This window comes from Centroberyx gerrardi, chromosome 24 (genome assembly GCF_048128805.1).
Source record: "Centroberyx gerrardi isolate f3 chromosome 24, fCenGer3.hap1.cur.20231027, whole genome shotgun sequence".
NCBI classification, from domain to species: Eukaryota; Metazoa; Chordata; class Actinopteri; order Beryciformes; family Berycidae; genus Centroberyx; species Centroberyx gerrardi.
The window spans coordinates 12,027,133-12,052,313 of NC_136020.1; the positions used below are offsets into that span (position 1 = coordinate 12,027,133).

Consider the following 25,181-nt stretch of genomic DNA (forward strand, 5'->3'; position numbering starts at 1 on the left):
CTGTGTTTGGTAAATATCCTGAGATGTTATCCCATTCATTCTCAATTATTTCTGCATATTTTGGATATGATGTTATCAAGCCCAAAGGTTTGTAGTGATATCATTGTGAAAATGACAATTTTGAAAATTCTGGCTGTAACGTGTATTTTTCCTGATAGCAGATGCACATTATAGCAGCTACTTGAACCACAGAGCAAAGTTAAGGGTCAGACCAGTCAATCTGTATTTAATGAGAACACAGGGTGATCTGCTCGAGGCAGAGAGAGGATGGATACAACGATGGGAAAAAACAGAGACTCGCACAGGTGTCTGAAAAAACAACAAGATTGAACAAACAAGATTTCCTGCATAGTTGCCATCTCAGCTGTTATCAAGATCAAAGTAGCCCTTAAATGCCTTAAGAAGAAACTCTGAGGTAGGATTTTTTCCACTGATTTAATATTGCATGATTAGATTTCAAGTCATCCTATTATGTTGCCCCAGACAAATTATGGTTGTTTCAAGAGAACTTGTTTGTATTTTACATGATCCCAGCATTGTTTGAATAACTAGGAAATAAAGAATATGTGAGCAATGGGACGGACAGATATATCAATATACTAGAAATAAGGCTGGGAAGGTAATTTTTGATCAGTTCAAGATATTTTCTAGTGTACATCTACCCTTTCAACTAATTGGTAAATAAATTAGATTTTCAGATTCTGCGTGGTTGTTTATGCGCTTTTGGTTTAGCTCCATATTGGTGTACAAAGCTGTGACAAACAACTACTTTGCGTCAGCATGGGTAATGTAATGAGCTAAGCAGTTTCATTGACAAGCCGTTCATTCAATCTGTGCCATTCACTAATTAGGACAAATCACTGGTAGATGTAAAAGGGACTCTGAAATTAAAATCAATGACATTTCAATATGCTATGATACTGGGATTCCTCAATGCATGATACAGAGAAATGTTTTAATTTAATGTTCTCTCTCATTACTCCTTACCTCTTACTGACCTTAGAGACAGCAACATTCCAAGGTACAGTAAGTCACTGGAAAACATTGTCGACAAGTTGTTCAGCAACTGCGAAATTTTTCATTTTCATCAATTGATAATCATTTTTGAAAAAAGTACACATCCTAAAATAATATAGTTTTATTTTGTCAGTGTTGGGGAACATGTTCAAACTTGATAAGATGCAGGTCCTAACACTCAAAAACAGGCATATTTGAACTTATCTATGCTTTCATCAACCCTTACTATTCTCAGGACAACTTAAAATCATGATGCATCTATTTGAGACTTTAGACTTGAACTTGAATGTCTTGCACATTACTGTGTCTGGCTCTTATGGCCTACTATATTTTATAATCTACAGTCACACCTGGGCCAAATAGTATTGGTTAAAACTTGTTAAAATTTGTGTTATTCTACCTTGGTGCTAGATGGGTGGGGTGCTATAAATTTTAACTTTAAGTACATCTACACAATGTTCTTGTTCTTGGCACAATTTTTTTTTATTGTGTTTTATGGTTTAATCCTTGCCAGCCCCAGTAAAAGAAGCTGATGTGTTCATCACTTTAATTTGCCAGAAAGTTTAGACGTAGACAAAGTATTTGAAAGACAATTTAGTGTACGTTTTTTTGTAACTTATGTTGCATTATCTGAATTGTCCTGATGCAGCAAACCCAACCAACTGATATTCAAAGTAGGTTAAGATGACCAGTAAGAATTATTGGCAACTACTTTTAAACGTAGGTCTCTAGTTATCATAAACCTATCTTCATCTCCATTACACATTTCCAGACACCAGTGATAGCCCCTATCCCCCATCTTTCTCTCTCCTCTCCCTCCCTGGTTCTCTGGAGGCAGAGGTTGTGAACCTACAGGGGTGGAGAAGAGGGCAGGTAGGCTGGCCCTCCGCTGCCTGGCCCGGGGCAGAGAGGAGGCCGAGTGAAGGGGCAGGACTGTCTCCAGGGCCTTGGAGAGACGCCCCGCGAACGTGTCCCTCTCGGCTGCGAGAGGAATGCAGGGGGAGGTGGTGGTGTAGGAGGAGGAGAGGAGGTCTGGAGGAGGGGTGGAGGGCTGCTTTGGAGGAATGGCCAGGAGCGGAGGAGCATGGGGAAAGGAGTAGGAGGAGGAGGAGGAGGGGACGCAAACGGACATGCTACGACTTCGACGACGGCGGAAGGCGGGCTGCAGGCAGGGAGGGGAGGGAAACACACAAACTGAAACACAAAACTACAAAACAATTTAACTGAACATAGCAAACAACAATAGTAAAATGACAACACAACCAAAGAACACATAAACAAAAACTAAACAAATAAATTAATAGTGTAAAAGGGAAGACAAATACCGTCTGACACACAACCAGAACAAAATACAAAAGAATGGTTTCATTCCAAAATATTCCAAATGTTATTCAATGTTCAGTGTTCAATAATAAAATTAAAAAGAACAAACAAACATGATTACATCTTCTAAAGGGCTCAGAATAAATAACTAAAGTTCAACAATATTCAATAGGAAATTTCCATTTAATGCTTCCAGCATTTAAGTAATTGTTGCAATTTTCCCAATAGTGAATATCTTTTTGAAATGAAACCTTTTGGATGTACATGTTCTATATCTTACAGTTAGAGATGTATAACAACGCAAAAAAATATGATAACACAAAAAATATGAATCAACTTGTGAGCAGATACATACATTACAGAGACAAAAACAACAGAGCAAATGAAAAGAAAGACAGACTAGAACAGAATGAAAGAATAACAAAAGAAAGGACTGCAGCAAAGTATCTAGTAGATATAATTTAATACAAAATGCAAATAAAATTAAACAATAATATCATTTGAAAGGGGAGAATTATAATGCAGGAAAGTGATCTTGGAGTAGCTACTTAAGAAGCTGAACCAAGCTGATCTATACAGAAAGTAGTTCTGAAGTACTTAAGGACAGCATCTACAATTTGCTTAGGAAAACTAAGGCAGTTTTTCAGAAAAAAAGTTGATTATATATTATACAGTATAGTACAGCAGTGTCATCTACACAGCTTTATTAATATATCATAAAGATAACCTGTAGTTTTACTTTAAATCATATCAATATTGAATGATCAATACTGACATTCCATCAATATATTATTTTGATATCAAATTATTTAGCACGGACTGTTTTTTGAATGATCTCTGAATAAGGTGGATTTGCTAAAACAGTTAAAGGGTTACTTTGTTCTTGGCTTGACTAAAAAACATTGTTGTCATGGCACTGTGTGAGTAAACATGTTGCCTAAAATGGCAGTCAATTGTGTTTTCCCCCTAGGGACCCAGACGCCTTTTTTTGTGGTGCAAAATTTACATGAAAAGCTTCTGGTGTTTTTTAGAGCCTAAAATCTTGTTATCTTCTAGACTGCTTTACATTGCATGGACTATGGAAAACAACATCACAGACAGTAGCTTTTGATAGTAATTACTTCATAATGATGTTGGAAAACTGTTTTAATCTTCCCATGACTCCCCTTTGGGTCCAAATCAGCCTTTGAGACCCGCAGGCCTAATAACACTGTCTAGTAGATTAAACTGAGCCTGCCTGCAGCCAGTGACTCATAGCAGATCAGCCCATCATGGCTTTGACCAGAACACACCCTGTGGTGTGTTCTGGCAGCAAACTGCTGATGCTCAGAAACACCAGGAGCATCTCAAGAGGAGAGCTGTGGACTGAAGTGTGTCTGAGACACATCCTGGCTAAACATTAATGTTCTCTTTCTTAGACGTCGGCTTGATACACAGTATCTGCCGGCTCTAAGAAGTGGACTTTGATCAGGAAATAAGCTTGAAGAGAAATGATCTGCGCAGTTTCAAAAGAAAAAAAAAACATTGCACACTTTCTAAAGGTATTAATGTTCTATTTCTGTGACAGAAATAGACTGTAACCATTTGAGCAGGCCAGAGGTATATAAGGGACATTTGGTGCATTATTATATTATTAAGAGCATGGAAAGTGAACAAATTGAATGATTATCTAATTGAACATGAATCAATGAATCAATCAGTGTGAGTGGTGGTAGCCTAAAAGTTAGAGAAGCAGACTTGGCCAGAAATTAGAAAGTAAGAGTAAATTAGAAAGAAAGAAAGTAAATGAGAAATTCTCTCCCCTCCCTCAATGACTATGGATAAGGTGCTCTTGCATAAGGGTCTTGCACTTCCCCGGGGTGAATGTGAGTAACTGTGTGAGTGTGAAGCAAGCTGTTGCTGAAAAACAGCATGTAGGCTCAGCAACCCCTCGCTGGATGAATAGAAGTTAAGAAAAGAACAAGATTTCCCCGGGCCATTAGAGAGTATTAGACCCTGCTGAAGGCCTGATAACACCAGACTACAACAGAACCAAGCTGATTCATACACCAACACAATGAACTCAGTCAACATTGTGATGATAACAGACAATAGATAACAAACAATGAATAAGCAGACAAATAAACAGCAACAAATGAAGGGTTTTCTTTGCAAATACTATATATCAATTTTGGAGAAAAAACTGTTACCTGATCTTGATTGCTGCATATTTAAACAATGCAGATGAACATTTTCTCCGCTGTCACTATTTTGCAAGCGAGCATGTTAAGATTGCTAATAACTTAAAGGATAAGGCTGGTGTTTTTTAATGCATTGCTTACCGTCAACAAATCCTATGAAAATAACAAAATCAACAATGCGTTTGCTCTACTCCCGTTACTTTCTGACTTCCCACGTACCGTTTTTAGCCGTCAACCTGGAAGTCATTGGCTCCAATTGTAAGCTAAAAACCTTGAAATACAGCTCACAAAGACATAGTTTCAATTTTAAAAATCGCTAACTGTTACCACGAAAAGTCAGGCTGTTGTAGTTATTACCAAATCAAATTCAAATGGGAACAAATTCTTCATTATGCCGGGGACTATTTTCGTTGCTATGGAACTACTTTCCTGAGATCGCAAACGTGTTTACAGCCGGCTTATTAAGTTGTTTGAGGAAAACGTCGGCTGGCCCGGTGCATCGCGATGATGAAATATGTTGCCCAGAGCAACGGCATGGCTCTTTGACGTGTTTTTAATCGTTTTTTTAATACAATGGAGTTCTATGGCTGCTGGGACATGGCTGCATTGGGCACCGGCTACATGGACGAGACTTGTTGGCAAAACAAAATCATTGCTGATTTTGTTATTTTCACAGGATTTGTTGATGGTAAGCAATGCATTAAAAAACACCAGCCTTATCCTTTAAGTGAGTTTTATTTTGAGCCAGAAATAAGTTTGTAAGTGTAAATTCAAATGGTGAATGTCTTCACTTTCAAACCCTTCATATAGAGCAAAAACAAAACGCTGAGCAGACTGCATGGATATTAACATCACTCCCAGGACATTTCACCTCACCGAAATAATGTAATGAATGAGGTAACTTAATTACACGTTTACAAGTAACTTCAATAAATGTTTTTGAAAAGAAAATGCCCTAATAAATGTTGTTTGAAATAACTGAATAAACTGAATACAATTTATTGAAATAGGTCACCAAAATGCCAAAAGGTGGCATGTGAGGGACAAAGTTCCACTTTACTCAAAGATCTCACACACATCATTTTACGCTTGTTGGCATAATCCACTCAGTGTGACGCTTTTGCATGAGCAAAGTAAAATGCATGGGGTTGATGTGTGTCCCAGGAAATATGCCCAGCAATCAATGTACAAAACAAGTTGAAAATAATATGAAAACAATGGAAAATAACATACAAAACAAAATAACAACTACAACAAAAATAACAATAACCAAATAAAAATACAAAGTCACAAAAACTGTGTAAAGAGGGGAATGGATGGTAACATACAGTAGGAGGATTGAGGAAAGGAGAGAGGAAGAAGGGACTGGTTGATAGGATGGAGGGATTGAGGGAAGGAGAGATGCATGACATGTGGGAGGCTGAAGAGAGAGTGACTGACAGACATCCAGGATGAAATACTCCAGAAACTGGCTGACTGGCTAGCTGGCAGACTAAGTGAGTGAGTGGTTGACTGGCTGGATGGCTAACTAACTGGCTGTGTAACAGATCGACTGACTGACTGGTTGACTTACTGACTGATTGACTGATGGACTGAATATCTGACTGACTGACAACTTAATGACTGACCGACTGGACGAGAGATGTGCTGACAGACTGACTGTTGAGAATAAGAGGAAGGAGAGAAGATTGTGTTGTTCTCAAATGTGTTGGTTTCTCTCTGCACTAGTTCACACGCCTGGTTGGAAAATATCAAATACCTGCTGGTACTCCTCTTCTTCAGGTCAAAGGTGCTCATCTCCAAAAAAACCAGCATGCTCTTGTGCATTTAGTTCAACACACACCCACAAGTCACACACACTGCAAACTCATTCCCACTCCAAAACAGTCACTTCAAACTGGGGAGTCATTTTCAACACATCTGTGAGTGTAGTTGTAGAGAAATGTAACACGAATGGGGGTGTTGTTAAAAAACACACACTCACAGATGCGTTAAACATGACCCATCCTTCATGATAGTGCATCCAAAACACATACAAACATATACTGCCTCATGCTGATGACATCACCACTCACCATTGGCTGCGGCGGCTGGGGGTAGGCCGGGTGCTGCTGTGGGACGGCTGAGGGGGTGGAGGGGTAGGGGGGCTGGGGCTGGGGAGGGGGCTGGGAGGAGGGGGGGCAGCTGTACGACATGGTCAGCTGACCCAGGTGGGGGGCTTCAGAGGAGAAAACTGAGGAACCCTGGCCGCTGTCCAAACCTCCTTCAGCTGAGAGAGGGAGGGAGAGAGAGAGGGAGGGAGAGGGAGAGGGAGAGACAGAGAGAGGGAGACAAAGAGAGAGAGATATCTGTTTAGGTCTCAGGATGGTAACCTTTTCTCCTGTCCCTTCTTATTCTACTACATGGAAGGATATGCAGAGAAAAAAAACTGTGTGGAATATGGTGATGGAGTGTTTTACTGAATTTCTAAAGAGCAGTACGATATGTCTTACATGTGTGTGAGAGGTTGGTCTGCTGATAGTGAAGCTGCTGCTGGTCCGCTTCAGTTTCCTCTGCCTCTGCCTGGACATGGGAACACAAGGAACAAACACAAGCTATGGTCAAACTAAGGGAAACTAAAGGAAGGGAAAAAAACTCCAATTTCAAAGGTTAGAAAAGCTATTTTTGATGTGTAGAACCAGCAGTGCCGAAATGTTTCTAATGGCTAAGGATTTCTTTTCTGCATTCATATACAGTATATATATTTTAAAAGCAAAATTAATACAAAAAAAAATTAATACACTAACAAAACTATCTAAAAAGTGTTAGTCCAGCAGACTAACACACTATACCAACCAATCAATCTTACAAACATACTAATTAACTCCAATCCAATTAATCCAATAGTCTAACAACCAGTCGATCTCACTTACAAGACTTACTGAATGACAACTGAATGACAAATTAACAACTGATCTTATAAACTTCCAAACATACTACCTAACTAACCAACCTGTGTGTGTGAAGGTTTGAGTGTCTCTTGTTGTTGCTGTTGTTGTTGTTGCTGTTGTTGTTGTTGCTGTTGTTGCTGTTGCTGTTGTTGCTGTTGCTGTTGCTGTTGTTGCTGTTGTTGCTGTTGTTGTTCCAGCTCTAGTCGTCTCTTCTCCTGTTCCTCTCGTACCAGCTGTCTCTGTTCTCTCTTCCTCCGGATCAGAGACACACGGTCCTTGATAGCCTTGGCCATGGTCTTATGGTCGCCCTCGGCAACATAGCCAGACTCAACCTAAAGGGTGGAAGTAGAGTCACACACACACACATATATACCCCCTTCAATAAATATCCCCCATGTCCACCCCATCAATCCCTTAATCACTCCTTTCCTATTCTCAATTGATCACTCTCTATAAAATTCCTCCCTCAATCCCTCCCTCCTCCCCCTCTCCCCTATCCATCTCTCCGTTCATCCCTCCCCTCCTCCCTGTGTACCATTTCCTGGGCCACATCTTCAGGGACGTCCTTGTTCAGGTCGAAGGAGAACTCGATGGCTTCGTTGTCCTTGTATTTGCCTAAAAACAAACACAGTTTATTGGTCAGTCAGCTGTTGAAGGATTTCCTTGGGAATAATAAGTTCAGTTCCATTCCTTCCATATTTACATGAATCATACAAAAAATGAATTGTTCCTTGCCTTTGAGCTTCTTGACGTCTTCTATCCTGAGCCAGAGTTTGATAGCGATCATCTCCCCATCATCCTCCTCTGCCAGCTCTACCCTGACTCCTGTCTCCTCCTGGAAGAACGCATGGTTCAACAGGATCTTTATAGCATACCTAGAGAAAAAACAGACAGAAAGATAGATAGTTAGATAAGAGAGGAGAGCGGAAGGGTGAGAGGGAAGAGGCAGAGAGATGTACTGATGGGGAAAGAGGGAGCATATATAAGAAAACAACATAAAAAGTTAACAGCATTTTCCTCTTTGCATGGTTAGGCAATATTGTTGTAACATACCTGGAGACAGATGAAAGAGATGGAGAAGAAGAAAAAGAGAGAGGGGTGGGGTAAAGGGGGAGAGGCGGATTTACTACTTGATTGACTGTTTAATGATAATAAGGTTTATCCATAACCAGCAGTGCCCTGTCAGCTGGATTCCAGTTGATAAGATAATAAGACAGACATGGTATTTCATTAAAACACAACATGTTGGCCACATTTAGCCCCAGTACACCCTTCCACATACACTTAACAGTGTTATTCAATCTGTGGACTGGGACCTAGAGATGGTTCTTGGTGGTGAGATGAAAATAATCAGCAGTCCTCTGCTAAAAAAAAGTGACTGATGGTGAACTATTATTGGATTTGGAAGAGAGGCCACCAATCAGAAGACACCACTCTGCAACTAAACAGAAGTTGAACGCCAGATTCTTTTTTCTTCCCTAGCCAAAATACTCGCTAGTTGTAAACAAATGCACAGGTTTTAACTGATAAGCTGAATGTTTTCAAATGTTTATAGATGAATACTGTGTGTGTGTGTGTGTGTGTGTGTCAGTATGTGTGTGTGCGTGTGTGTGTGTGAGAGAGAAACAGAAGCCACAACTAATACTTGTCAAACTTGTATTAAAGAATAATTGAAGCCACAATGCCAGTCATACAATCCTTCACATAACTATGAATCAGATGATGCTGAGCTAATGAAATCATGAAAAATGTAGCATGATTTAATTAATGTTTGTCATCTGGGTGTATCTGGATGTTGTGGCTCTGATTCTCGATCTAGGAATTTAAGGTTTCTACTGTTGCACTCATTGTAAGTCCCTTTGGATAAGAATGTAATTTAAATGTTTAAAATATAACTGCTAAAAGTAATTAGCCAAGGTCCAGCAGTGAAGAAACACTGGGTTTGGGGTTTGGGTCCTGGCCTGGAAAAGCTTAAGAGTTCCTGGTTAGGTGGTTTAGTTGGCAGACAGGTGGATATCATGCAGAAATAGTGAAGCTGAAAACTTCAAAAACCTTCATGGGTAAACAAAAAAAAGTCTGCTGGAACCCTTGCTGAATCTTACTGTAAGACATCAATCAAAAGCAATACACAGAAAAAACATGAAATATCTTGTGGTTCAGACTTTCTTTCAGCATCATATCCATGGAGGACCAGGTTTTTTGAGCAAGCGTCACTAAACAAATGCTTATGGGAAGATTCTGGGCTACTGCTGTTGCTACGTGACTATTGACAATCCACTTGAAGCACGTCAGTGCTTTGATAAAAGTTGAAATATTTTTAACTTCAGCCACTCAAAACTCTGAACGCTAAAAGCAAGCTAAGCTCTTAGAGCTGTGGGGAACATGAAACACTGCATCATTAAACCAGCGCTGTAAGGAGAAGTTCCCTGTGGACCCATAGCCTTAGGTGGCAAAAAGCACTTAAGTTGTCTACCTGTGCAGGGGAAAACTTTGGTTTCTAAAATCTGAACATGAAACACTAAGAATTATTCAAGCCATAATGCCCCTTGACACAGTCATACAAATAGCTTAAAAGAAAAATCCACCCTAAAACATGTGATGTACACCTTTCCTTTCTGAGTCCATTTTGATGTTTGGTGGTGTATTTTTCTTATTCCTGCTCATAACTGGTCAAACAATGTAACATCATGTTGAGATATTTCCAGCAGCTCCAATGGAGTTTGATAGCAGAAAATGTTCAACTGTCTAAAACAGCCACGGTAAACATCAGGCTTTGGTGTCAGTCCCTCAGAATCAAAGAGCCAGGGCTCCTTTCTAGACTCACCATTTTGCACTGACGTTCAACAATAATCCAGGTAGAAATCCATAATAGAAGAAGAAGTTATACCAATTTCTCCACCGACAGTAGCGACAATAGACCAGAAAGCACTGCTGCTAACAGCTTATATCGTTGTGGCACTGACATTGGTAGCGTATGAGATATTTCTTTGTAATTTGAACAACTGGGCATGGCACACTGCGACATTGCTCTGTACAATTTAACTTTTTCTCCACTGGAAAAACTTACTACGCTATTGCTATTGCAATAGTCATTCAATCAAAAGTCATTCTGGGAAATGTAGGAAAATCATCAAGTAAAAGTAGATGAGGCAGGTTGAGGGAAAGTGAGTACACCAAAACAATAAATAATTCTTCATACCTCAATACCTCTTGGAATGCACTGAACATCACAAATTGAGTGTAAAAGTATCCAAGGGTGGATTTTTCCTTTAAGTGTGCATCAGGTGATTATGTTTTGTGTCGTTATAATTGTGCTATTTTAATGTACTGTACTTAAGGGTTTTAGGGATTTCCCTAGATTAGGCATTGAATCTGTAAGTTCTGACCACACCAGAGTAGAACAGTGGAGAGCAACAGCCTGTTTAGAGCTGGTTAATTTTCTAAAGCAGAGAACAAGAGCAAGCGGCTGGATTTGGACACCATGGAAAGGGAGGGGAGGGGGGGGACGAGAGAGAAAGAGAAGGGTTAGACTTGGTTAGTTTTCTAAAGCAGTAGACAACAGGCTCTGGTGGATGTTTTGGCTGGCCTAAGGCATGCGGAGAGAGAGGAACACAGCTCTTCTTATCTCTGACCAAAAAACTGTGGAAGAGTTAGAGTAGGATTTAAGGGGGAGAATGATTTCTCAATTCTCTACTCTCTCTACTACTCACTCTCCGAGTTAAATCGAACAGGAAAAACTCACTGGAATTGTTCTCTTAGGTATTTTTGCATAGAGTGATGATAGTTTGATCATCTGTTTTATTTTATTAATCTCAGGAAGTGAACGCAAATCTGTAAGTCAACCAGAATTGTGACGGAGAGTCCATGGTACACCCAAAAATCCCAATAAGTCACATAATGGCATATTCAACTGACCTGGGTTCGGCTTTGATAGTCTGTGAATGTGTGTGTGTGTGTGTGTGTGTGTGTGTGTGCGTGTGTGTGTCTCACCTCTCATCCTTGTTCTGTCTGATGCAGCCCTCTATAATCTCCTTCACCTCAGGAATGGCAACCTTGTCAAAACTGCCAGGCTTCACTCCCTGCACACACACACACACACAAAGAGAACAATGGTAACGTCAGGGAATCTTTGAAGCAAGGCAAGGAACCCCACACACACACACACACACACACACACACACACACACACACACACACACACTGAATCTTTGCAGGAAGACAAGGAGCAAACTACACAGATAAACAGACACTCACAGTCACATTCAAACACACACATTCAAACACACTCTTTCTCACCAAGACAGTGGATGGGCTTACTCTGAAGCTGCCATCTATTAACACCCACACAAACATGACACACCATTTAGCAGCAGGGGTCAGTCTAGAGGAGAGATGAAGGAGACACGGGATCTAAAAGACCACAGTGGTCCAAGTCAAAGTGACGATTAGCCAGCTAGCCTTCTGTATAGACTGGACACCATCTAAAAACACACTACACAATGTCACACTGCAGCAAAACTCCTAACTAAATACAATAGGCATACAGATGAGATGTACTATATATTAACAAGAATCAAGCACTGTAAATTTCTTCTTTGAATCCATTAATGTAGACTAGTGTTTTTTTGTTCTAGGAAAAGTGAGAATGGAAGTGAATACTGCATGGTCCTATCCTGTTTGTAGGTTTTATTGTTTGCATCAGGCTATAGGTAAATGGAGGCTAAAAAAGTACAGGCTAAAATAGAAACATGTCAAAAAGATTTAACTGGCAGCTTTGACAAACTCCCATACAACTCAGCTGACTAATGATAATTTAATTGAAATAAACTGGATTAATATCAAGTTTGTGAGATGCCTATTTTTTGAGTGTTTTGCTCTGGCAACTCTGTATGTAAGTTAAACATCTGACCGACAAGTATTTCTGTTGATTACTATCATTCAGTGAGTAACCCAAGAAGACAAAAATAATTCCCCATCTCTAAGATGCCACGGTAGATAGTTGGAAACAGGAGACAGAAAATCTTTAAGATCACACAACTGTAGCAGCAGGAAGGCCCTGCAGTGAGAGAGACTGCATTGTAAACATTAGGTCCAAGGTTCAATCCTCCATGACCTCAACTGTACACCTTGGGGATCAGTGGAGAATCACAGCCATTAAGAGTAAAATAAAAATACTAGAACCTGTTCTGAGGGATAAAACTGAGAAAAGGCACCATATGAAACCCATTCTGAAGCTTAAAACTAAGAAAACACACTTCTGAAGCCAAATATTGGGAAAAAGCACCATTGGAACCAATTTAAAGGCCTAACACTAGGAAAAGGTACCACTGGATCCAGAGGCCAGGAAGCAGACAAAAGATCATATTTTGGAAGACTTGTGTTTCATATTTTTCATATATAAGTTCAAGTATTAGAAAACCCTTTTTAATGACTTTTAGTACAACCATTATCCAAACAAAGGTTCTCTAGGGTAGCAAGGTGCTTTTTGGTACTCCTTTCAGAAGCCCAACATTGAACAGAGGCTCTGTTATAGCGCTCGCTGGGAGGCATTTTAATGAACAGCCCATTAGTTCAATCACTGTTAGCCAAGGAATGAAATAGAGACTGAACAAAAGATGGGGAAGTAGGGAACTGAACCTAAATCCAAATTAAATGAGAGGGGGCAACAGAAAAATACATTAGCATCTTGATGTAGGCCTAAATTTTCTCTCTCTGTACCTCTCTCTTTCTCTCTCCATAATGTTGGCATGGACAGGACACTAAATGCTAACGAGCTTTCCAATCAGTCTTCCAATCAATTAACTCAATTTGCCTGTTCCCAAATTCAATTAACATAGATCAAAACTTAATTTAACAGAGATCAAACCTTTTTAAAACAGAAGAAATGAAGAGAGAGAGGATCTTCCCTCCAAAAGTCTGGAGATAACGTATCTTCTACAATCCCTATACCATACTCTACAATCCCTACATCAAAAAGAAAAGCACAAACATAAACCTCACAAAGATGAGTGCAGGCAGAGGGAAGAAGGGGGAACAACAACACCACCAAGGAAAGATTTGAGGGAGAAAGGGAAGAGGGAAGAAAGACACAGGAGGTAAAAGAGAAAAAAGAGTGTTTCCGAGAATTAAGACTGAATAACTGGCTGACTACTTGTTGGCCGGTTGACTATGGAATATAAAAATAGCTAACTGACAGACAGACAGACAGACAGACAGACAGACAGGTAAATAGAAGGTTTTTTTAATCAAATAAAGAGTGAGTGACTTACCTAGAAATAATTCAGACTAGTAGACTAGAAAGCTGGTTAACTAATTGACTTCTTGGAAGAAGTGTCAAAACTGGTTGACTGACTGACTGTCCGACTTGTCTGAGCCTGTTCCTCTCAGTAGTTCAACTGACCACCTCCTTCTCCTCCTCTTTCCCCCATGCCCTTTCTTCCCTACCTCCTTCCATGGCCTGTTTCTCTCCTGCTGCCCCCCCCAACTTCAACATTACATAACAACACCCCCCCCCCCACACACACACACACACACACACACAATTCTGAGATTCCAGGGCCAAACAAAGTTAGGACTGATGGAGGAAGTAATGGTATTAAATCTGAAAGCAGGAGAGAGAGAGGGAGATAGAGAGGAGATGCACAGAGCGAGAGAGAGAGAGTGTGAGAGAGAGAGAGAGAGAGAGAGAGAGAGAGAGAGAGAGACAGAGCGAGAGAGAGAGAGAGAGAGAGAGAGAGAGAGAGATCTTGCCTTAACAAGGCTGATTAGAACTAAGGAATGTTCTGGAGGGAGAAAAAGGCCATAAAGCGCGTCAACAACATTGTGTGCAGAGGTATTACCATGGGGTTATTTGACAGGGCATGATGGGAAATGTAATCCTCCTAGTTAATATCAACCTTCAAACGCTCGCCCCATCTCCCCTATAGATCTTATCTTAGAGATCTCAGCTTAAACAGTTTAAATGGAAGGGATAATGTTTGATAATATATATACTAGTACTGTAATACTGATAATGCCATAATAATATACAATAAATAAATATACCATTTTAGTTCTTCTTTATTCTTTATAGTTCACATAATTCACATCGAGGGAAAATTAAATTCTTATGTTACATTTGCCCTTCAATGAAAAGAGTTATTGGTTTTTTTTCAAAGGTTATTGATTGAAGACATCGGGCATTAATTAAGGCACGGGTCTGGATGGCTGGAATGTTGGGAAGATGGATAGAGCGAAGGATAAATGGAGGGATGGAAGGACGGGAAGCCGGAAGGATGGATTAGGCGGTGAAAAGAAAGGAAGCAGGTGACTGGGGAGCCCTGGGGCTGTCAGGAGTGTGTGTGTATGTGTGTGTGTGTGTGTGTGTATGTGTGTGTGTGCATGTGTGTGTGAGAGTGACAATAACATGTACGGACAGCCTATTACAAGCTGGTTGTTTGGCTAAATGATTTACTGACTGGTTAACTGATTTGAGAGGGAAACAGCCTGCAGTCTGCCTAGGATTAGCGCTATAGAGTAAGAGTGTACACACACAGAGAGAGAGAGAGAGAGAGAGAGAGAGAGAGGGAGAGAGAGAGAGAGAGAGAGAGAGAGAGAGAGAGAGAGAGAGAGATGTGAACCCCAAAGGCTGAGGACACTAAGATAATCAAACATGAGTGGTTCGATCAAATCAGGGATGTGGTTTCAATCTTGTGCGTGAGTGAGAAAGAGAAACAATGGAGGGAAGAGAGAGACAGAGAGAGAGAGAGAAAGAGAGAGAGAGAGAGAGAGAAAGAGAGAGAGTGTAAGGGTTAAGATGTGTTGGTGTTTTGTACTGATTCTTCAGCAACATAAAAATGATTTTATCGTGCCAACAAAGCTTGAATTGAATTGAGAGACGCAGAGACAGAAAAACATTGGGAGATAGAGAGAGAAAAGGGAGATATAGAGAGACAGACAGAGAGAGAGAGAGAGAGAGAGAGAGAGAGAGAGAGAGAGAGAGAGAGAGAGAGATATTTCTAGTAAATTCCTCTGGTCCATTAACCATCACTGTCAGCCTCCACAGAGCTGAACTCAGTCCCCAGAGGAGGGGAGGGAGACAGCTGTCTCATCTGCCTGTGTGTGTGTGAGTGTGAGTGTGTGTGTGATGGGGTGTGGCGTGTGTGTACGTGTGTGGGGAGGGGAAGGAGGGGGGGGGGGGTGATGACCTCAGCAGCACTCAGCTTAAAACACCCTCTGATTGCATCTGTTGTCCTCTCTGTCTGTGTGTCTCTCTGTCTCGCTCTTTTTTTTTCTCCGTCTCTCTCGACGTTTCCATCTAACTAAAAATCAAATGTGAAATAGGTGCATGTCCACCAGCTGGGTTGAAGTGAATAAACAGGCTTCCTAAAAGAAAAATGGAGAGTCAAGGACAGACTCTCTGGACTCTACTGGGCAAGTTATTGTTCTTTAGCAGCAGTTAATGTTGGTCATATTTCATGCTTTCATCCACAGACAAAAACAAAGAAATGTACTTGGCAATATGCTAATGCACCAACTAATGGCCATACAACCATGATGGAGACTGATGGGAAAGACAGTGGATCTGACACTTCTAGGGTTGTGGTGGACAGATATTTTACAGATGTTTCAGAACGTCCAGAGCCTTTTCAACTTCTGTACTGTAATGACACTGAACAAGCCATGCCAAGCCTATGTCATTATTTATTTGACAAATACTTTTCCATCGCCATTTATCACATCATTTCTTTATTGACGAAACATTCCCAATACAAGCAAAATTTTATTGAATTGTTCTGTCTCAATTCAGCTTTTCTAATTCAATAAAATATAATATATTAAAAAAAACAATACTTGGATGGAAGCCAGGCTCATGTGTCTCTTTGGTCTCTCTATATCTCTCTGTCCCTGTCCATCTCTCTCTCACTCTCTCTGCCCAGTATAACCAGTCGTCTGCCTTTGGCTACTGAGCAGCTCCACTGGAGCAGCGGAGGGTTAGAGTGCCTTGCTCAAGGGCAAGTCTGCAGTAATTGCTGAGGGATTCATTTTGGCCTGATTTGTGAGACAGAGCCTGCTCAGTATCACACTCTAGTGGTGGAGAAAAACAACAGCCAAACAATTCCCCCTCTAGAGACAGAGAGAGAGAGAGAGAGAGAGAGACAAAAAGATTAATTGATGGAAAAAAGAGAATCATATGACTGGATCTCCTGCAGCTCACGCCTGACTTATTAATACAGAGAGTAAACAAGTGGGTGGGGGAGGGGGTGTGTGCAAGTGGAGACAGAGGAAGATGGAGATTAGAGTTGTGGCGGTTGTGAAGGAACCACACAGACACACAAAGCCTGACTGACTGCAGTCTCTCTATAGTCTTCTAGCATTCACAACAGTCGGGCTGTTCAAAACAAGTAATCTCACTCTCTCTCTCACACACACACACACACACACACACACACATATATGTGGACTTACACTAGTAACTCGTCTGTAGATCTGGGCAGCATTCTGGCATTCAGAGTAGGGGTATTCTGATGTGGCCATCTCCAACATACACATGCCGAAGGCGTAGACGTCTACAGATTCATCATACTTCTCCTCATACATCTCCGGAGCCATGAACTCTGGGGTACCTGGTGAAAACGAGAGGAAAAACTATTACCTTATATTTATTTGGGGGATTTAGAGCCCTCAGTCAGCACATTACACTCTCCATCTTACAGTCTCTGTAATTTGGAATTTGTTTCTTCACATCCTCTGAGAAACACATGCATACTGTACATGCATTGCACCAGAAGCAATGGACACACCAGCTGTTGTGAGTATCAAAGCTTTGACCTTCTGGGTACGGGAAAGTCTCTCTGTAACCACCAGGAAGCCCCGTCTCCTTTTAGAAATCACCAAATAGATGGATGGACCGAAAACAAATGCTACATTGAGAAAAATCTTTGTTTGTCCTTCACATGCAATCAGACACTGCTGATTTTGACAAAACTTGGGAAAATGCATCTCACCACCACATTCCAGCCTTTTCAAAATCACACTGGCCTAAGGCGGTCATTACAATTACAGGTTAACACAGGTTGACATATTTGTTACTGATTGGCCAGGAGAGGAACTGCATCATTCGTCAGGGACAACATGTTTACTGTTGCCTTGTTGTATAATTATTCCTACATTATGATTATTAATTCATTATTTCTGAAGAGATCCAATTTCATATGTATAGTCTACTGTAGTCTATGCAGAGCAAAACTCTGTGAGATGTCAATATGTCAATTTTCACCAAGAAGTATTCATATATTATTTACTGTACTTGTGTGTTCCCAAAAGTATGATTTGCCTGTATAACATCAGTTTTTGTGATATTTCTGCTCTCTATTTTGTTCTAAATGTTGAAAAACTACACACAAACTGGACAATGTTGCATTTTTCATAACCTTGAGTAGCGCAGCAATAAGAAACAGCAAGGCTGTGATTTAATTTCCCTAGCAATACGGGCTCACGTGTTGCAGTGTTTTATCTTGGCCAGCACATCTGTTTTATAGCTTTATGTGAGACCTGTTCAGCTCTATTTAAGTCAGTTAAGCCTTATTTAACATGCACTCAGCAGTTATCTGGGAATCCAAGACAGTTGTTTATGCGTTAGCTGGCTAATGGGTTTCATATGGACAGAAACATTCACAGACTGGTTCTAGCCAAAATGGCCGCCCAGTATCACACTCAAAAGTATAAGGCACCTGAACTTTTGGTAAAATAGATAAATACAAATATAAAACAAAAACAAAATTAATATAATGAAGCTCTATTGGCTGAAGTTTCAATTTAAATAAATATGTAATTAAGTTGTAACAAAGCAAGTTCTGCATGTAGCCAGTACATAATCCATTATCCCTTGTGGGAATATTGGCTTGCAGCATCATACAACACAATAAATTCTATGGCAATCTACAATGTTTAGAAATCGACATCATACCTGACAAACCAACTGTCTCAGTCAGTCAAGTAATGCGTATTAAAATGGTTTGCACTATAAGAGGAGAAAACTTCACACTCTACACCACTACTCTGAATACAGACAGAAATGTAGAATTCTAAACTTACTATTGGTACCATGCACTAGCCTAAAAAAGATATTCTACTGCTGGCATAGTGAATTTTTTTTTGGGTGAGTGTGTGTATTTGTGTATGCATGCACATTTGTGTATGCATGGGCGTGTGTACATTTCTGCATGGCTCCAAATACCTGAGGTTCACTTTATTACTACCAAAAAGCATGCTACTGTAGATTTACCAAACATGTCACTCTTGCCTCAAATGCATGCATGTGTATGTGTGTGTGAGAATGTGTGTGAATACCAGAATAGCTGTGGTCGACTTTATTACTAGACAGAGGAAGCCAAGTTATTATACAGAACATACCAGCCACTTCTGACTCACTTGTGTGTGCATGTGTGTGTGTGGTGTATCTATGGTGTGTGTGTGTGCAAGAATCACACCTCCAGACAGCCTATTACCAACTTACTGACTGACTGACTGATGTGTGCCTCAGTGTGTCTAAATACCTGCGGTTTGCTTTTACTACTAGACATTTTAAAAGCAGTAAAATTAATGTATGTGTGTGTAGTGCAAACAGTGAGTGTGTGTGTTCATGTGCATATAGATGTTGGTGTGGGTGTGTGAAGCAGTTATTGTTGAAAATTTATAAATCATGTCGGTCTTTTCACTTTCTCCACCCTCACAAACCAAAACCCAAACATTCCATTCTAACATATTGCCTTGAGCCTGACTACCGACAGGTGTGTGTGTGCATGTGTGTGTGCGAGAGAGAGAAAGTGTGTGTGTGTGTTTGCCTGTCTTCAGTGTGTGTGTGTGTGTCTTTTACGGTTGTGGACATGCGTCTCCCTACCTATGACGCTCTTGGCGAAGGAGGCCCTCTTTAGCGTGGCTAAGCCCAGGTCTCCTATCTTCACCGACCCCGTAGGCCCCGTGATGAAGATGTTGTCGCATTTCAGGTCTCGGTGGATGATGGGCGGAGCTCTGGTGTGCAGGAAGTGAAGGCCTTTGAGGATCTGTCTGCACCACGAACGCAGAACCTTGATCTTCATCACCTTGAAACGCTTCAGGTAGCTGCAGGACAAAGAAAGAACAGGGCATGTCATTCAGCAGGCAAGATACAGTATACAAAAACATGTATAGAGAGCAGCGTAGTTAGAGAGACCATCCCAGAAGTTCACAGGTTCAATTCCTGCAACAGTCTATCCACTGCCATGTGTCCTATTGAAGTGGATGTACATGTTCACTCCTTGTAAATTGTTCTGTACAAGACCAATAGCTAAAAAGCCTAAAACATTTCCAACAACCGACGATTTAATCTTGCATTTCTGCTGTCAATTACACAGGACAATTTAAAGGAGCACTTCACTGACAAAAAAAACGAAGTTGATCTATTACATATCTCATGTCAAACATATCCCTCCACTATAAACAGTGCTGCACCACTATATTGGGGTTCAGGGTTATTAAGAGTAAATGACAGTTTCAATTGTTTTGAATTTGTTCTTCAGTAATGTCACTGCAGGACACTGAGCTAGTGTGTTGAAAATCAACCTGGGGGAATAAATTAGGAAGATACAGAGAGACAGACAGAAAAGCACATAGACAGACACACAGAAAGACAGACAGGCACACAGACAGTGAGATACAGACAGTGACGCAGTGAAGACAGATAATGTTTCAATTAAAGATGAAAGCTTTTCACAACCACAGTGTATTATAGTCAGACAATCCCAGCTTATACAGACGCATGATAAATACACACACAGCTCTACACACACAGATATGTGTACACACACAAACACATACGACAAAACGTGCACGTGCACAGGCACACACATAGAGAGAGAGAGAGAGAGAGAGAGAGAGAGAGAGAGAGAGGGAGAGAGAGAGAGAGAGAGAGAGAAAGAGAGGAGAGAGAGAGAGAGAGAGGGGGGGGAGAGAGAGAGAGCACTCATGCATGCAGACATGATGATGCATGGTTAGAGACTGCAATTACATGCGACCAAATAACCATTGGAACATAAGGAAAAACAGGAGTTACACTATTACACTTTAAACTCAATTGATCTCTTTGAAAAGAAATGTATTTGGCCTAATATGGATAACTTCAGACTGGAGGTGCTCAATACAAGAACAAAACAGTGGCAGAGCGAGGTGCAAAAGTCTCAAAAACCTGTGAAAAGTAGAAGAATAGCCGGCCCTCATGAGCTCTGTCTTTGTTCATGTAACCATGAACATTTTGTACAGATCTATTACTAACCAGCTAATTTGCTAGGTCCCTTATACACATACAAACACGCAAACAAACCCAGTAGTTTTAACTACTGTAACGCAAAAATACTATCCTATAGCAATCCCATGTCAGTGTCCCGTTGTTAGTCATTCTGATTGAACAGTATTAGCTGCACTACTGCCTATCCCTATAGATGTTACATATGGTGCATTAGTGTGAGCCATGATAGTGCAGATCCCCACATATCTTACATCTGGTACACATTAACTATATTACATTATATTTAGTGGCCTGGTCACATACAGTAAAATTCTTATAGACTCCTTATAGACTCCTTGCTGTAAATAATCTTCTAGATTGAAAACAACAAGGTACTGTTTAATATCATTGTCCCATTTAGGTTGTTTAGAAAGTCTATTCATTGTCTTTAACCATTTATTCCTATTCAGAGTTGGGGGTGAAGGCGATCCCAGCATGCATTGGGTGTAAGGCAGGGAAACACCCTGGACAGATTAAGGGATAACACAGATAGACAAACACTCAACAGTTTAGAAAAGGACTCTATAAAAATTACTATCTGTGAAATTGATTGACTGACTTTCAGTCAGTTAAATGGACTGTCAAGGCCAATAGTTAGCAGTATTTCCAGACAGACCAGTTCTCTTTCTCTATCAGATAGCTCCATAATAGCAAAAAGTTATACAAAAGTTGTAATATTATAATTAGTATTATTATTATTGGTCAAATAACATCCAATCATTTGATGAAATAGTTTCTGTCAAAACTGATTTGTTGAAGAGCTTGGAAGCTGGGAGCAACAGTATGGATACAAGTTGAACAGAAGGGTTGAACAGAATTTTTTTTGACTGTCACTGTCGATTAGTTCATTTAAAATCAATGTTCAAACTCTAAGTCAAATGTCTCCCATTCCCTATCAGCTGGGGACTTGTGTGACCTGCTCCCATCAGCTCTTCAGCTAAATTTGAGTGCAGAGTGAGGAGGAGACACAGTCAGACAGGAAGCAGGATGCACTTTGTCTCCCTCGACACCAGGAGTCATCTTCTGATCATTCAGATGATGAGGATGAGGATTCAGAGGAGGTCAACTAATCCATGACTCCTGACCATCAGGAACATCCCGTCAGATAAAATAATTTGATTTGAACTAATTTCTGTCAAGAATTATTTGTGAAAGTGCTTTGAATCTGAGGGCTCAAAATTCTCTGGTCTTCTCTGGTCTCAAAATAAATCTGCCCCACTTTCTCCCATCAGCTCAGCTGGGAGCTCATCTCAACTACTCTCCTCAGTTCTACAAATGAAATCAGAGTGAGGAGACACAGCCGCACAGCCGCACAGGAGGCTCTGAGTCGTCGTTTGTCAACTCTGCCTATGACTCTGATGAAGTGGTCCGAGCCTTCCTGGCAAATGACGGGCAAGCAGCAGAGCAGCTGACTGAAGCTCTCAGTGACTCTGCGATAAATCTCGTCTCCACCAGCACTGACCTCAGTTCTTCCGCCTGAGCCCTGACTGCTGACAGCTGCTCTCACGATGCAATAGTCTCTAGCTGCCCGGTGCAGAGCAGCACCAGTGAGTCTGGATCCAGCATCACTGGCAATTCCACTCATGCACAAATCCTGAGGGTCAACAGCTACTCTAGCAATGCAAAAGCCTACAACTGCAGCCTGTCTGACACAGAGCAGCTCCACAACTCTGGATTCAGTACGACGGACCGATCTGCTACGATCCAGATCTACACCACTGATAGCTGCACCAGTGGCACCAGTGGCACCACAGCTTATAGCTGTAACCCTGTGTCTTAGCCAGCACAGAGCACATTCAATAACCTGGTGTCCACACACAACACTCAACTCAACAGCTGTAGCTACTCTGTTGCCATACAGAACTGGTCTGTTCTGAACCCTAATTATGGCAACAATGCAATGGTAAAGAGCCATACTATAGGATATAGGGGCACCAAACTGGCCCGCAGCATCCCTGCTGACCTGTGGACTCATAAAGAAACAATATGCATTCTATAAAGAAACAATATGCACTCTGTCCTCAGCTAGTAGCTGGACTAGAATGAACCCTAGTCATGGTGGATTAGTGGATTTATATTAAAATGTGTTGTTCATGAAGAGATTTAGCTATATGTAACATCATACATCACTCTATTGCAGCAGTCCATGCAAATTAATACAGCAGATCAAGATCCAAGAAGTTCGAGCTCCCGGTCTTTGTCCCAAAGTTCATTTGCACACGAGAAGACGATTATGAGAGTTACGTGAAAATTGCAGCTAAGATGAGAAGATTTTAAGTTTTTAACTTTTCATAATAATACAACTATTAATTCATTGTATTAATTAGATACTGACTGACTGACTATTAAAGTTACAAACCAGAATTGATTTGACCAAATTATCTGTATGTATTCACATATCATCAGTTTGACTTAAGAAGATGGAAGACATTAACCGATTGGAAATAATGTTTTTGGAACTTTTTAAGACACTATATGCAGTTCTGCATGACTCCAATGTTCACAAACATTGCCTGTAAGTAAAACCTTTAACAGCCTCTCCCTCTTCATCCTCTTCATCCCTCTTTACATAACCTCTTCTATCTCTCTCCCCTTTCTTTCTCCCCCTCACATATCTCTGAAGACACAGCGCTCCCTTCAACTCTCCCTCCCTCTTTACCTTCCTTCCTTCCCTCCTCTCCTTTCTCTCTGTCCCCCTCTGAAGTCAGAACAGTGTTGACAGACAAGTTAAACCCCGGGGCGCTCAACGCTGGAATGACACAGCACAAAGCACCTCTCTCACACACATTCACTCATCCCCTCTCACTCTCAAACACACACACACACACACACTCATACGTAAACACAAAGACATACCTCCACACACTGAGAAATACGCATATATATATACATGTACATAGACACAAACAGATAAGCATGCACGCACATAGAAATATGGACACACATTCACACTAACATACACACACACAGGAGCAACACTAACACATGCCTTCCTCTGTCACTTTCTCTCTCTCTCTCTCTCTCTCTCTCTCTCTCTCACACACACACACACACACACACACACACACACACACACTCCCACACCGATAAGGGGCCTCTAATACCCTGAATCCACGCTGGTCAGTCTTTCCATCCTCTCCCCGTCTCCCACCTTCCCTATCACTCCTCCCTCTCTTCATCTATCTCTCTCTTTTTCCACCACTTCACTGTACCAGAGTCTCTCTCCTTTATAAGTCTTCAGCTGGACAACAGCCAAGTCTCTCTCTGTTGTCTTGGTTCTTTGCATGTATGCATGCGTGCACTAAACATACATGAAAACATGTATGCCGCGTGCGTAGAATTTATTTCCTACACATATCACCTACATGTTAAGCATGTACACCAATATTATAACAGTGTACACTCATGAGGAATTCTGTTTTTCAGCTATATACACATTACGTTGCTTGTTTGACTCTTATCCTGTTCATGGAAAATCTAAATAATATAGCTGCATTATCTGGCTTCTGCATTCTGAATAAGTTCGCTTTCCAAGGTCTTTTTCTGAATATTTCATTCCCTCATGTTTATTTCAGGAATAGCTGTCAGTGAGACATGACAGACGCATATAAACGGCTTATCCCAAATTGTGAGTGTGTGTGTGTTTTAGGTGAGGGGATGGGGGAGGCTGGTAAAAGGCTGTTTTCAAGGCATTTCTTCTCCGAGTGGCGGGGGGGTGACAGAGACAGATGTGGCTGGCGTCAAAATCTCTCATTTTACTGTGTGGTGTTTGCAACACGCTTGACTTAGTCGTGCTGCTCCACCCCCACTAATGCAGGATAGATGCAGGATGGGGAACTTCTACAATGGCTGCTGGTGTACATGAATTTACAAATTAAAAAATGATCTCAGTCCTCCAGTGGAGGGCGCTACTGTCCCAGAATGCATTGTGCTGCTGTCTAAATTATCTCACTGTGGTCACAGGTGGTTGATCAGTCTGTGTCAGACAGTCTGCCTGGCTGCCTGTTTACTGTGTATCTAGTTATCTGTCTATCTATTGATCTGACTATGTGTGTGTGTGTCTCTTTGACCGTCTGTGTGCCTGACTGTCTGTTGTTGTGACTGTCTGTTTCTCTGTCTCCCTCTCAGTCATTCTAAATCTGTCTGTATGCGACTATCAGTCTGACCATCTCATCTGTCTCCATCCCTTCCCCTCTCTCTCCCTCATTCTCTCTCTCTCTCTCTCTCTCTCTCTCTGTCAGGAATGAGAGGAATCTGCAGTAGAAGCAGCAGCTGGCAGGTGGGCTGATGTCCCACGATGCATTGCGTGGGGCACACGGTGCGCCACACTGGAGCGGCTCGCCCCCCATTTAGCTTTTTATTGTGGCAGGAGCTCAACAACCACACAGGCACACAGACAGACAAACAGACACACATACACACACACAC

The 25,181-nt window shown here is 41.1% G+C and overlaps 1 protein-coding gene across 2 annotated transcripts in view; it reads right to left on the reverse strand.

Annotated features, from left to right (window-relative positions):
• Window positions 1–25,181, reverse strand: part of wnk1b (WNK lysine deficient protein kinase 1b) — a 117,569-nt gene that overhangs the window by 35,223 nt on the left and 57,165 nt on the right. For both annotated transcript variants that reach the window (XM_078281858.1, XM_078281859.1), the window contains exons 4-11: window positions 19,332–19,552; window positions 16,898–17,055; window positions 11,441–11,529; window positions 8,186–8,325; window positions 7,986–8,065; window positions 7,513–7,782; window positions 7,013–7,082; window positions 6,596–6,789 (exon numbers count right to left, since the gene is read on the reverse strand). In XM_078281858.1, coding sequence (XP_078137984.1) covers window positions 6,596–6,789; window positions 7,013–7,082; window positions 7,513–7,782; window positions 7,986–8,065; window positions 8,186–8,325; window positions 11,441–11,529; window positions 16,898–17,055; window positions 19,332–19,552 — 1,222 coding nt within the window. The remainder of the gene's footprint in view (window positions 1–6,595; window positions 6,790–7,012; window positions 7,083–7,512; window positions 7,783–7,985; window positions 8,066–8,185; window positions 8,326–11,440; window positions 11,530–16,897; window positions 17,056–19,331; window positions 19,553–25,181) is intronic.